The 15,258-nt window shown below is 44.4% G+C and overlaps 1 protein-coding gene across 2 annotated transcripts in view; it reads right to left on the reverse strand.

The window, feature by feature from the left end:
* Positions 1–3,239: 3,239 nt before the first annotated feature.
* The window catches only part of rnf24 (ring finger protein 24), a 38,574-nt gene continuing 26,555 nt past the window's right edge, over positions 3,240–15,258 (reverse strand). For both annotated transcript variants that reach the window (XM_042070638.1, XM_042070718.1), the window contains 2 exons: positions 8,817–8,896; positions 3,240–6,799 (listed from right to left, as the gene is read on the reverse strand). In XM_042070638.1, coding sequence (XP_041926572.1) covers positions 6,658–6,799; positions 8,817–8,896 — 222 coding nt within the window. In that variant the 3' untranslated portion in view covers positions 3,240–6,657. The remainder of the gene's footprint in view (positions 6,800–8,816; positions 8,897–15,258) is intronic.

Below are 15,258 nucleotides of genomic sequence, written 5' to 3' on the forward strand. Positions count from 1 at the left end.
TTACAACCCCAAAACAGAAAAAGTTGGGACGTTGTGTAAAATGTGAATAAAAACAGAATGTAATAATTTGCAAATCTCTTAAACTCATATGTGGTTGCAAAAAGGATACAGACAACATATCAAATATTGAAAATGACAAATTTGACTATTTCATGGAAAATATATGTTAATTTTGAATTTGATACCAGCAACATGTTTAAAAAAAAGTTGGGACGGGGTAACAAAATAACTGGCAACACAATTGGGTATTAAAAAAAAGCGCATCCCAGAGAGGCAGGGTCTCTTAGAAGTAAAGATGTAGGGGTATTCATCCCTCTGTGTAAACCTGTGTGCACAAATGATGAAACAATGTAATCTTCATGCTTCTTCACATGAAATTGTGACATATTTAGGGAGTTCATCATCTACAGGACATAATATTATTAAAACATTCAGAGAATCCAGAGAAATCTTTGCAAACAAGGGAAAGAGCTGAAAAACAAATTGGATGTCTGAACTTTTGGACCTCAGATGGCACTGCATCAACACCAGACCTGTTTCCAGACCTGTCATTGTATGGGCTTAGGAAAACCTCTGATAACCATTGTCTATGTGCCCAGTTTGATACTCAATTCAAAAACTGCAGCCAAAATTGTAACAGCCAAAATCGTATTGAGACATAATACAGAAAATGCCACCCTCTTATTTGGGCCTGAGCTTGTTTAGAATGGACTGAGGTAACATGGAAAAAGGTCCTGTGGTTAGACCAATCAAAGTTTTCCATTCTTTTTGGAAAACATTGACTCATCTGGGCTAAAGAAGAGAGGGCCTATCCATGTATCCAACCTATCCAACTTGTTTTAGCGCTCAGTTCGAAACCCAACCTCTATGACGGTGTGGAGGAGCATTACTGCCTACAGCATGGGCATCTTGCACATTTGGCAAAGCACAATCAATTCTGAATAATGTATACAGGTTTTGAGCAACATATACTGCCATCCAGGTAAGGACCTTGAATATTTCTGGAAAACAATGCCAAAATGAATTCTGCACATATTTAAATAGTATTTCTCCATAGAGGAAGAGTCCAGGTGCTAAGATGACCTTTCTGCAGTCCAGATTTCTCAAATTATGTGCATAATGGAATGAAAAGCATGACTAAGAATACCCCATACAGTTGAGCAACTGAAATCCTATATCGGGGAGTAATGGGACAACATTTCATTCTCAAAACTGTAGCAAATGGTCTCCTCAGTTCCTAAACATTTACAGAATTGTGTTAAATGAAGAAGTGAAGTAGTACAGTGGTAAACATGCTCCTGTCCCAACTTTTTTTGAAACATGTTGCTGGCATCAAATTCAAAATGAACGTATACTTTCCATGAAATAGTCCAAAGTTTCATTTTTAACATTTGATATGTTGTCTTTGTCCTTTTTGCTGCTAAATATGGGTTTATGAGACTTGTATATTGTGACATTCTGTTTTTATTTGCATTTTACACAACGTCCCAACTTTTTCTGTTTTGTTGTAGATAGATAGATAGATACTTTATTGATCCCCAAGGGGGAATTCAAGGTGTGTGTGTGTGTGTGCGTGTGTGCGTGTGTGTGGTGGGAGCGGCGAAATTCAAGTCTTTGTTGGCGTTGGTGCTTCTGCTGACCTGCTCGATAGACAGTAAGCATGGACGGAGAGGGTGTCCTGCAGACGCTCTGCCAATATATGTTCTGCTCCCATTGTAGGGTGGTACTCAAACTATCACAGGATCTGTGACATGGCTTTGGCTAGTAAGCCAGGTCAGCCAAGTCCCAGTGGGTCAGAGGTGGGGCCTTATTTTGGCTAGTGACCACATCTCTCCACCTCCCTGTTGAGAATGTCCTATACTGGAACCAAGGTGACACTGCACAGCATGTCCATGCTACTGTGGTGTGCATTACACAGAACAGAACATGCATTATGTAACATACACACACACACACACACCCTGCTGCACCCTGCTATATGGGCCACTATGAGCCACTACGAGGGCCGCTCTGATCCCCTGAGAGTTCCACACCATTTCCTCTGGCACAGCCAGGGGATCAAGAGAAAGAAACACAAAGGCACCATTATTTCCAAAAAAAAAAATTGGTAATTTTATTTACAGTTCAAGTCAACCACATGCAACATTTTTTCAAATGAAAAGAACATGAAATTAGCAAAAAAGTAATGCATCTCATTTTTAATTTTCCTCCAAAATAGCAATTAAATATACAAAAATAGAGCTTACAAATACTGTACAGCAAATGTCTCCAAAATATTCTGCTGCAGAATTCTTAGTTTTACAAACATGTCTGTGAGGATCACAAACATAATCAGTGTTAACACAAGCAGGAAGTGTCGGGTGGGACACGGACTAAGGACGGCGGGGGATGGGGGGTCATGGGCAGGCTTGGTGGGGGGGGGGGGATTAGGGTAGGGGGGCAGGACTAGTCAAAAGTAGGGGTGAAGCTTGACACTGAATAAATATACAACACACTATGTAAACAGGAGCAGTACAGAGATAGAATTTGTGTGTGTGTGTGTGTGTGTGTGTGTGTGTGTGTGGTGGGAGCGGTGAATGGGGGAGGGCTGGCAGGGTGAAAAAATATTTAAGGCCCAAAACTGAAGATTTTGAAATCGGCAGTTGTTCACTTCTAACATTTCCAACTCTCTTCTCCGACTGAGTTCGGAGCCAGATTGCTGAGATCTCTGCCAGCGTGGAGCAGCGGTCTGGAACCTCAGTGTTGTGCAAGCCGCACCTCATTACATCACAGCCCCTTCACCTGAGTGCAAACGCTCTGTTATTCTTTCCTGTGTGGAACTGGGCAGATGTGACGGACATGACACTGTCACGGCTACCAGAGGGAGCCACAGGGGCCGTTCAGTGAGCTGTGGGGGCTCTTCTGCACTACTGATAGATAGCCAACTCAAGCATTTCATCCTGCCCATGAAGTCTTTTGGCAATTAGTACATTACAGCTGTCATTTATGCACCAATACACTGGGGCAACTGCACCAGTTGTGTTAAGATGAGGGTGATTTGGAGAAAGACAGTTAAGAACTAAGGCAGTCACAACTATCAGTCTGAGATTTTAGCTGGATTAGATGACATAGGCCAGATGTGAGTGGCATTATCCATGAAGCATTAACCTTCAAACTTTCAAATTGCTAGCAAACCTAGTTTGGCCTTTATAAAGCTATGAAGAATCACTTTCTTGTATGAATGTGGCAGGCAATTCCAATATGCTCAACATGGGTATATATATTTTATGGACAGACAACATGAATTCAAAGACTTTGCCATCATATCTACACTAGTACACAACCAAGGATTGGCAAGCAGCCCCACTTACAAAAACACTTATGAGGTAATCACATGTAGTTATCTTGGTACACATTGATATCTAGGGAGCTGCTTATATCTATTTAAAGCTAATCAAATGGGCTTTGTGGAACGATCATCAATTGATCCATTTAAGGACTGCCATTGGAAATGGACATAATTTTACCAATTCAAAATGTCTATCTGCCTATCATCAGTTTCAGAATAGTTTGGATCAAATTTTGGTGGCAAATGCCGTGTGTGTTTTGCTATGGCTGGACCAACCGGATACACTCCTACTCAACACCTGCTTTCACTCCTCTATGCAGTTTACAGTCAGACCAGTGGCACAGTCACATGCCATTCACATTATCCTCTCCTCATTATACTCTGTTGTACCTTACTCAACATACATTCAGTGACAAACCGACACTTTCAAAAAAAATAAGACTTTGAATTCAAATCACATGACTCAGTTGGGATTTCAGTTGTGCTGGGTTTCTCAAAATAAAATCCCAGAAGCCTGGTTTTGCTTCAAGGGGACTTCGGGGAGACACATGTGTTGTGTTATAGCAAAAGTGAAAATGGAAGGGAAGTGAAAATGTACCAAACAATCCCATCATGTGTCTTCTTTAGGTTTACAATTTTCCCAGTCCACAATCCACCACAGTGTACGTTGCTTCACAAACATGGACAAAACACATGACACAAGCACATACATCAGTAACGCACAAAGCTCCAATTCACAACCTGCACCCAGAAACATAAAAGACATTATTTTGTAGTCACATACAAATCATGTCAATGAGTACAATGGAGCTTGTATGGATACAGTTTGGCTTTCCTAGGTATATTCTGCAATCCCTCAACCTTATGTGGTATATAAGGACTCACTGTAGAGATCTTTCTTTAAGCTCAGGCTATCTAAGGAGAAGGGCCATCTCACCTAAATGCAATGTTTGGCAGTGAGAATGCCTGTCTAGAGGAAGGCATCTACATCAGAGAAGACACAAAAAAACAAACCCACCTATTAAGACAGATTACACTTTCGAACCAGTCAACTAGTGAAGTGTAACATAGTGTCACTAAAAGGAGAAGCTTATGATCTTATCATAATCTCATGCTTGTTCATTCAGAGGCAAATGACAGGCCATTATGCACAAAGGTGATTACAATCTAGTCTACTCTCCCCTCTGACTCTCTGATGACAAAAAAGAGCACCTGAAACACTTCGTACCAAAAACGTGCGCTTTCGTCCACACCAGCTCTGTGCTGGCAGGGAATGAGGCCGCCGTAACGAGAGGCCAACACAAAGGACCCTGTTGGTAGAGGGGCGGGCGTGGAGGTACACAAAAGCAGTAGCAGAGAGGGGAATGAGCCAGAATAAGGGCTCAGAAAGGCAGCTATTCTCTGGGGAGAATTAAAACGCTGCCTCACCTGCTGACCGCAGCCTCCACAGGCTCGGCACCGAGCCACACAGAGGGGCCGACGTCACGGACGTGCAGGCTGAGCCAGGGCCCATTGAGAACTGGGCCAGTGGCCCTTTGTACCGGGGCCCACACAAAGAGCCCCAGGAGGGCCGCACAAGCCCGCTGATATGCTGAGCTCGGCTGGAATGTCACAGGGCCTGACACCTACAATCAGTCTTCTGTCTAAAAGAAGTCCTCCTAGGGACTCACACAGCTTTAAACAGACCACAGCCCCATATAGGGCTCTGTCCACAGGGATCACCAAAAAGCCCAAATTCAGGAGTAAGTGTGATATTAAATAGAGATGTAGTAAATAACCAGATCACATTGGCTGAGACAGAAATGGCAACAGTGCTCCAGGATGATCCTGATGCTGTGAGACAAGAGGCTGATAGTTGAGTATTTGAGTGACATGTCCATAGCACCAGCAGTTTTCTCCTGAAATCAAAAGCCAGATGAGGCAACTTTTGTTGTTTTAACATGATCTTTCTGTCAAACAATTTGACTAACCCTGTCGCTGTTGGGGAGGTTGGTGACCTGCTGCTGTTAGCACCACAGACATTAGGGTCCTGCTCTTCCTGTTTGGCCTCTTATAGGAAGAGATTAGAGATGCTTTGTAGAGATGCTTTGTACCGAAACTAACCATACTCAAGAGCCACCAGCACCCATGAGTGCTGCTGCACTTCTCTGATGTGTTCGGAGGAGAGGGAGTTTCCACAGAGGGCCGAGCAGCCTAAAGGCAGCTTGGGTCAGTTTGTGCTCAATGGTAGCACGTAGCACATCCTTCACATGAGACACATGTACACTCACACATAAACACACACCAGGCTGCAGATGTCAGCACAGGCATGCTAGTGTAACGTTACATCTGGGGTCAGTCAGTGACATGCTGACCAGCTGTCTCTCCTAAATACTTCACATTCACATTTAGATGGTCTGCCTCAGGGTCAGCCTGGCCTAAAACTTTGCATACTCAAACACAAACACACACATCAACTGTGTGTATTTGTGCATGAGACCACCCATAAGTGTTCTAAATCCTACTTCCTGCTCTTTCCATCGGGAGGTTAGTATCCCTTTGAGATTATCAATAATATGTTTATATAAATGTATCTTTGCTTCTTTAAATCAATGTCCCAACTAACCAAAACCAAACTGATGTGGCTCTGTACACAATAACTAAAGAAAAATAAAAGAAAAAAGTAATACAATTAATCAATTGTAATAAAATATAAAATATGACCTTGCTACTACCTTCACAAGCAATTAAGGTTGAGTTCTCATAAAGTGCTTGTTAAAAAAACGTTCATTAAAAATGCAGCCGTTTTCCATTTTTAATATGTAGTTTTGTAGTCTGCGGTTTTGTTCTTTTGTTGTTTTAGTTCTCTTGTTTTCTAGTCTTCTTGTGCTGGTGTCCCCAGAAAAGTGCTTTGGTTGTGAAAACAGTCAGACTGACCACCACTTGGCCGCAGAGAAAAAAAAGGGAAGAAAACTGAAACGGAACGCAGGTGGAGAAGAGTCATGAATATTCATAAATAGTGAATTCCTCTTTTGTTTCTTCTTTGTCTTTTGTCGTTAGTGTGTTTGTATTTGTGTTCGTGTGTGTGTGTGTGTGTGTGTGTGTGTGAACCCACATGGGCAGAGCAACGAGTCAGGTGGTGGGATTTCAGCAGCTCGGATGACGCTGCATAGAAACAGGAGTTCTCCTGCGTCTGTCCCGGGCTGTGTGCACGTGTACCTGTACAGGTGAGTGGGCGAGTGAGTGTGGCAGGGTCAGGTCTCGTGGGAGCAGGGGGAGGGAGGCGGAGCACGTGGCAGCGGGGATGGGTGGTGGTGGTGGTGGTGGTGGTGGCGGCAGCAGCGGTGGCGCTACACCAGGTTCTCCACCCCCGGTAGAGGCTGCTGCATGGGGCCCTGCGGCTCAGAGCTGCCCTGCTGCTGTGCCAGCTGTAAGACGGGCATGTTGCACAGCGGGCACACCTTCCTCACCTCCAGCCACTTAATGAGGCACCTGAGAGAGAGGGAGAGAGAGAGAGAGAGAGAGAGAGAGAGAGAGAGAGGAAGAGAGAGAGAGAGGAAGAGAGAGAGAGAGATGAGCTAGAGCTTCCTCCTGCCATTGATTTCACAGAATAAGCAGATATAAGTAAATGAAGCCTTGTGCATTTCTGTTGTTCATTTCTGTTGTTCTCCATCAACAGTGGCAGTGGGCATAGTGGGCTCTTTCACTGGCTCTCTCCTGGAGCAGAGTGAACAAAGGTCCCTCACACAGCTCAGGGTCAGGGTCAGTGTGGGGGACAGTGTGCATGTGGACAGGCTGCCACTCACTAACAATGGCGCTGAGGGAAGAATCTGTGTGGGAGAGTGGAGACACTGAACACAAAGGTTCTCATACTTGTAGAGATGCAGATTTACTTCAACCCACCGCCCGTAAGCAGAGGGTGAGACACAGACAGAGAGAGAGATAGAGAGGGGGAGAGAAAGAGAGAGAGAAAGATAGAGAGGGGGAGAGAAAGAGAGAGAGAGAGAGAAATGCGCTTCTATCATAATGCACGTGAGTCAGGGAGCGCTGCGCGCTCTCAGCTGGTGAATAATTTACTGTGGGTCTGCAGCTATTTTAGGCCCCCATCTCCCACAGGGCAGCACTGCACAGCAGCACTGAGAGGGAAGAGCTGAGCTGGCCAGAGCAGAGAGGAGGACCGTGTGGAGACACCCACGGAAGGGGTCAAGGGGAGATTACCCAATGGGGAGATGATGGACAAAAAGAACTTGTGTACAAAATGTGTGTGTGTGTATGTGTGTGTGTGTGTGTGTGTGTGTGTGTGTATGTATGTGTGTGTGTGTGTGTGTGTGTGTGTATGTGTGTGTATGTGTGTGTGTGTGTGTATGTGTGTGTGTGTGTTTGTGTGTGTGTATGTGTGTGTGTGTGTGTGTGTGTATGTGTGTGTGTGTGTGTGTGTGTGTGTATGTGTTTGTGTATGTGTGTGTGTGTGTGTGTGTGTGTGTGTGTGTGTGTGTGTGTGTGTGTGTGTGTGTGATTGTCCATCAGTCTGTCTAGAGTAGATAAGCATGTCTACAGCAGACTCAGCAGACTCACTGAGTGTGTTTTCATCTTCCTCTGTATATGTTGAGTTCACGTGAGCGTGTGCCGTGTGAGTTGTGTGTATGGGTCGAGTGAGTGACTGCTGTCTGAGTTGTATGTGTTTGGTCAGTCGGTCAGTGTGGTCTGCCCCTGTGACCTACAATGATACTTCTCAGAAGAATGTGAGTCTGTTTTCTTGTGAGCAAGTGTGTTCAAGTGTGCGAGGAAGGCTACGTCAGCTCTGTTTATATGGACAGCGAGTGGACCCTCCCCACTCATGTGACATGTGCTGCTGTTGTAAAGTGGGCCATGGCAGGGGCCTCTCTCTCGCTGATAAACAGGCCAAGACTAATGGCCAGTCGGGAGAGGCACAGGGCCCCCCGCCACTACACACACCATATATCAAGAGCCGCTCTGTGTTCAGCGCAAGCATGGAGACAGGCACACACACCTACACACCATCCGTACCACATATAAACACTGACCTCCATTCACTACTACTAATACACACACAGACTAATATACACACACTCACACATGAAGAGTACGGCATAAATAAAGGTGTACGTACACGCTCCTACCCATACATACTGACACGCATTTATTAATGTACACAGACACACAATCCCACCATCCCACACATGCACTTAGTCATTCTTCCACACTCTTGTGTGTGTGTGTGTGTGTGTGTGTGTGTGTGTGTGTGTGTGTGTGTGTGTGTGTGTGTGTGTGTGTGTGTGTGTGTGTGTGTGTGTGTGTGTGTGTGTGTGCGCGTGTGTGCGTGTGCGCGCGCGCGTAAACTGATGGGTGGGATGTACTGGGCTGAGAAAGGCCAGACCAGGGAACCAGGTCATCTGGGCAACACACTATTTCAGTGTGTGTGTGTGTGTGTTTGTGTGTGTGTGTGTGTGAGAGAGCGAGAGAGAGAAGAGAGAAAGAATACACTTACTTCCTATGAAAGGCATGTTTACAAGGGCAGATCCCCAGTTCATCTTTCTGTTTGAATTCCTCCAAGCACACCGCACAGATCTGCAGGGAACAAAAAGATATGAGAACATACTTAGCCAGGAGAGTCATACTGAGTCTGTATCAGTCAGTCATCAACATCAACATCATCAACATTTATTATTTAACCTTACAGCAAGGCCAGGCTAAAGGGCAGACTGCCTACAGCTGAGTGTTTCTCGACTCGGCTTTGTGCTTTGCCGCAGACGGCGGGAGAGGGTTTCCCCCTGAAAGCATCAAACATGGAGGAGCACCAAAAGAGCACCAGATCTTCTCTGTCACATGAAAGGCACGAAGCGCACACTGATGTGAATGGAGCTTGGCTGTGAGGAGCTCTGAAAGAGTGCCAGGCTGCGTTTCTACGAGGGTGCCTCTCCTCTTTGATCTGTGAGGACTTGTCTCCCAGAGCCACCCTCCCCCTCAGAAGCGATCACTTAAGTTAACAGACTTGAATGGCAAAATGCAAATGCGCTGTGGCTGCCTGTGGGAAGTACCTTGCGATTGAAGCCAGAACATGGCCTAACGTGAAGGACATCGGTGTCGTTATAGATGCGAGTGCAGAGCAGAACATGCCTGAGCATGCAGCAGGATGATAGTCTATTACACCTTAATCCACACTGTCCCACCACAGCACTGAGTGACCACCACCAGATAGGCAGAAGAACCACATGGGGTTTCAGTTCAACAGTGATGTAACACCGAGAGCGGCCAGGGGACGCAATACTTCCTTCTTTTACTCCTCTTTGGAGAGGCGTTGACATAACACACTGTGAACTCATGTCCTGGTTGGATCTGCCTCGTATCCGACACACCCTACTGGAAACCCTGGACAAGCATCCAAATGAGAGGCACGCCACACGCACACACGCAAACACGCAAACACACACACACACACACACACACACACATACAAACATGCACACACACACAAAGCCGTGGAGGCTGAGGGCTTGGTGAATAATAGTGCCAAGTTCGCTCATGGCATAAACAAGCCGTCAAGGAAAACAAACAGTATGAAGCAAGGCCTCAGAGCCAGCGTACTCATCATGGGATTACCTGGGATGCCTGGGATGCCTCGCCTCCAAACTCACCCTCTCAACTGCTACCCTCTCAAATGTTCAAACGCAAATAACGAAAATGTCAACATTGATAATCAAATAAGTAAGCGTTGTTTTTATTCCATTATTGATGATAACTCCTGGATTAAAACAATCTTGTGACCTTATGTAAAGCATGACCAAAGAGATTAACAATAATATATTAAGTGCTGTATAGTACTGATACAGTCTAAAAGGAGTCTAAAAGGAGTAAGATATCACCAGAGGTGGAAAGTAACGAAATACATTTACTCACGTTACTGTATTGAGTCGTTTTTCTGTGTATTTTGTATTTTTAAAGTAGTTTATAAAATCGGTATTTTAATTTTTACTTGATTACATTTTGAGTGAAGTATTGTACTTCGCTACATCAAAAATCCCATCCGTTACTTGAGTAAAAAAAAAGTTAAGACTAATGAAAACGGAAAGGGAGAGAAAAAAATCGCGCCCTAAACCACTAGCCTAGTGATAATGATCAGCATGTAGCCTACAACAGGACATGAATCAAGCTGGCGCCATGCAGTCTTTCTGAAAGTGATGGAGACTGGATCACGAAATGCATCAGATTAGCCTAACCTATGAAAGTGTATATTCGCTATTCCAATCGGTTGTCTCAGTTCGTTTTAGCACTAATGATTGAGGAGATATTTAAGCAAACACCATGGGATTTCGTGTTTTGACGTTTGTGCTCACCTTTCTTTGGAAAGAAGTTTATTAGCAGTTGTTTCCCCTCATTTTGATGTCTCTCTTTTTCCTGTTTTGGCCTTTGTTTTTAGTAACCTGACTTGGATTTCTTGGAGAAAGACATTGCACCAGCAGCAAAACAATTAGCGGTCCACTACTAGCGATGCTCAACTAAATAAACAAAAGAGACTACCTTATGAATCGTGCAGGCGGACTAAACCATTTAGCTCTTTAGCAAGGGAGAGTGAGAGTGACCTTACACAGTTTTCACCATGTTTTGTATACAAAATCCAGTCAGTCAAACTTTAAATTTCATCTGACATTCATTTTGACATTTAATTTGGAAGTTAAAATATTCAGGTAAAATAAATATATGGTGGAAATAAGTATTGAACGCTTAATTTTCTTTTCAGTAATTAGCCTGAACTTCCAGTGAGTCTATTCGAAATTTTCACCACACATTATATTAACACACATATAAAAAATCCAAACATAAGAGTTTTGAGTTGGAATGACACAGGAAAAAAGTATTGAACGTGCCTACTGAAATTTCTTCAATACTTTGTGGAAAAGCCTTTGTTTGTAAAGACAGCTTCAAGACATTTCCTGTATGACAAAACTTATTGGTCGCAGTATCAGGTCTGATTTTGGCCCATTGTTGCAAAGGTCTTGGGAGAGCTTTTTGCTTTTATCCATCATGAAATGTTTCTTGTGTGACACCTTGGTAATGAAAAACCTTTTTATATCAATATGTAGGCTACTAACCAAGCTTATATTAATTTGCACAGATAGAAAGGATAACTACAGATTCCAGCTCGTTCCTTCCCTTTCCTTGCCTTAGTGCTTTTTCTTAGCGTGTTCAATACTTTTCCCCTGTGTTATTCCACTTTATTACATGACTCTACTTATGGAGTTGTTTGGATTTTTTATGTGTGGATTACCTGAGTTATTACTAATGCCTGGTGAAAATGTTGTGCCCCCTGTATTCCACTTTTCACGGGCCCTCTCCTCCATTGGGGCCCTATACTTCCCACTTTCCCCCCCAGTACGACACCCTTTAATCTGCTGAACCTTCTGCTCGTTTCCAAATATTAAAAAAACTCTCTGCAACTCAATATTGGCCTGCCTGCCTCAGCTGCCTGTGAGGGGCTTTTCAGTTGTGCTGGATTACTGTTCACTGCAAAGCGACCCAAGGATGAGTGCAACTAACTTTGAAAATCAACTACTGCTCAAACTTAAAGGAGAACTCCGGTGATTTTTCACATAGATCTCCATTTCTCAATGTCCTTTTCAGGCAAGTACCTCCACTCGGCGGCCATATTGCAACACTTTTTGGGCACTTATCGTGCATCTATTCCAGCAGAAATGCGTGTGCGTAAGGCTTCACGACACCAATCTTGCTCCAGCAGCGAGATCACAACAGATGATTGCCACGATGTCTTCACAGCACACCACATGATTGGCTCAATGTATTTTACAACACACCACATGATTGGCTCAATGTATTCACATGTCGACGTTTTGTCGCGGAAGGGTTGTAATATGTGTAGACATATGATGTGTAGACAACTGCCATATTGGCGTTACAAACTAACCCCATGCATTACTATGGAGGATTTTTTGAGTGCTGTATCTCCTCATTAGAAAGCCTTTGGTAAAACTGGTTGTTCTGGTCCCCCCCCCCAAAAAAAAAAAAAGTAACTAAGTAACTTTTACTTAAAGTACATTTTAGATTAACTACTTTTTACTTTTACTTGAGTACATTTTCAGATCGGTATTTTAACTTGTACTTGAGTAATATTTTATCAAGGTATTGGTACTTTTACTTGAGTACAATATTTTCGTACTTTTTCCACCTCTGGATATCACTAAGCAGAGTTAATGAGAGTAGGTTATTTCCTTCATTTCTGACAGCCATGTTTCCAAACTGCACCATGTAACAACATTGCCCAGTTCAGTATCTGACTGTTATTCTACACAGCTATTCTAGACCCCTGTCCTTCGGGGACCCATGCAGAACACGTAGATTTACTACACCGCACTGCAACTACGTTGCCATAAGTTAGTCAAGGTAAATACGGTTAGTGTTATTATACTACAAGGGCCTTAAGGCTAACGCCCACTGGCGGCGTCGGACGCACATCAAGTAATGCCAAAGTTTAGAACTCCATTACTTGGAAAGGAGCAAAGCCCACTGGCGGTGTCTGCTGCGCGTTGACACCATAGTCAAATCCATAGACGCGAAATTGTTCTATCTCTTGAGAGTCAAATCCATACAGTAGGCGCGAATGTCATCGCCAGTGGGAGTTATGGTCAGGCACTGTGTGAATGTAGATGTCTCTATCTGTCTCTCGCTGTGTGTGTGTGTGTGTGTGTGTGTGTGTGTGTGTGTGTGCTGGCCAGGCTGTGGCTGTACAGTAAGTGTATGTGTCTGCTGGAGACATGGAGGAGCAGCAGCTGGAGAGTGAGAGTCAGTGTGTGTGTGACAGAGATGGAGAGGTAAATCACTGAGCCACAATACACCTCTTTGTGGAGAGTCTGTGTGTGTGTGTGTGTGTGTGTGTGGGGGGGGGGGGGGGGGCTCACTGAAAGACCACCCAGTTACTCTGTAGAAGGTGTGAGTAGACAGTGGCAAAGACAGTATCGTAACACCCCCAATTATCACCACTTTTGTTCGGAAATTCTAAAACAACAATGTTTTTTAACACTTCAAAATAACATTTGCTAAATGAACCTTACATTTTTCAGTAGCCATAAGGTGTGCAGATTTGAACAAAATCTGGCTTGGTTCTTAACGGGAGCATTTACTGCCTAAAATATCCGATTTTGTTTACCACGCTGGGAGTTATAGTGCTGGCCTGATGGGTCGCCTATTTACACCGTTTCAATGGCACATGAACGCTTAGATCGAGAATTCTCGTCATGAAATTAAAATTCCACTGGAGCTCTAAGCGGATGTGTACACGCAGCCTTACAACACTGTTTACAGCTCTTCGAGTCACGGTAAAATGTAATTTTTGGTATATAGCTAATTTAGATACACCTATGGTGTGGGTCCTTGCGTTTCTTTAGGAATCCGCCGTCTTGGTTTGTATAGAAATGGATATTAAGTGACACATACACGCAAGACGGCGGACATATGGGACCGACGGTAATAGGGGGAGTTCCGATAATGATATCTGGAGCAGGGATAGTGCAAAAGTTCATTGTTCTTCTGTCTGTGTTTTTGTTTGTGTGTGTGTGTGTGTGTGTGTGTGTGTCTGTATAACTAAATGTGTGTTGTGTGAGAGAGACCAGCGATGAACACTTGCATCTTTAGCTCTCAACAAAACCAGTAAAAAAGGGGGTCAGTGTATTGAGTGAATTGTTACTGAGGCTCCAGACGATCTGGAAAGGCAGTCACTGACCTGGTTTAGACACCACTGAGCCCCCAATCTCTATTCATCTGCACATTCACACTCCCAATTGTGCTGGTCCAATAGCTGTTCACTGAACTGTCAAAGTGATGGGTGCACTCACAGGGCCAACATCACTCTCGCAGACAAAAACAGGGCCTTCTGCTTGCAGAAGCCACACACACACACACACAAACACACATCTACACACCCGCCCACCCACACACAAACACACATCTACACGCACACACACACACACGCGGCAGTTCAATGGATGCTTGTTCCACATTTCACCTCCTTTTCTCCATTCAACCCATCTGTCCCTTCCTCCCTCTACCCTTCCTCTCGGACTTCCCCATGAGTGAGAGTGGGGCTTCCCACAGTTGACCTTCCCTTCTTGCCTGTCCCGCTCTCTGCTGTAGGTATCTACTGGGGACAGACTCAGGCCACAGAGGGTCACACACCAGGCAGGGCTCCATAGGCAGGAGCATCAGCAGCTGAATAATGCACGCCCTCTAGACATTGGCCTCAAAAACACTGAGTTGCTTTTAAGGGAACCACTGGATGTGTGTGTGAGAGTGAGTGTGTGTGTGTGTGTGTGAGTGTGTGTGTGTGTGTGTGTGTGAGTGTGAGTGTATATATGTGTGTGTATGTGTGTGTGTGTGTGGTGTAGTGTGGTTAAAAGGGTCTGCCTGCCTTATCCTGGCGGCAGTGGCAGCAGTGGCATTTTGAGAACGTAATGCCCATCTGCCTGATCACATCAAGGTGCTGCAGACATGCTGTCCTGATCTATGCAGCTGAGGAGGGGTGTAACCGGACCTCTCCATTACATAAGCTCAGGGGCACAAGGGACTGACCAAAAGGGGGATTGGCTCACAGCACTGCCATCCTCTGCAAAAACACTTTATGTCTACATCTCTACATTTCTCCAACTCTCTCTCTCTCTCTGTGGTGTGTGTGTGTGTGTGTGTGTGTGTGTGTGTGTGTGTATGGGGTAAGTGGCTGGCCATTCTCCCAGCAAGACCATAAAGTTCTTCCGCTCTGCAAGCATAAAATGGCCTGGCCACTAGTAACACAGCCTGGAATAGATTTCTCAATGTTTACCTCCAGAAGTTAATACAAAGAGCCTGTATCGGAGAATTCAACATTTTGGATAAGGTTATATTTAATATCCAAAATGACGTGCCTTCTGCTAAATCACCGACTATAT

This window comes from Alosa sapidissima, chromosome 1 (genome assembly GCF_018492685.1).
Source record: "Alosa sapidissima isolate fAloSap1 chromosome 1, fAloSap1.pri, whole genome shotgun sequence".
NCBI lineage: Eukaryota > Metazoa > Chordata > Actinopteri > Clupeiformes > Clupeidae > Alosa > Alosa sapidissima.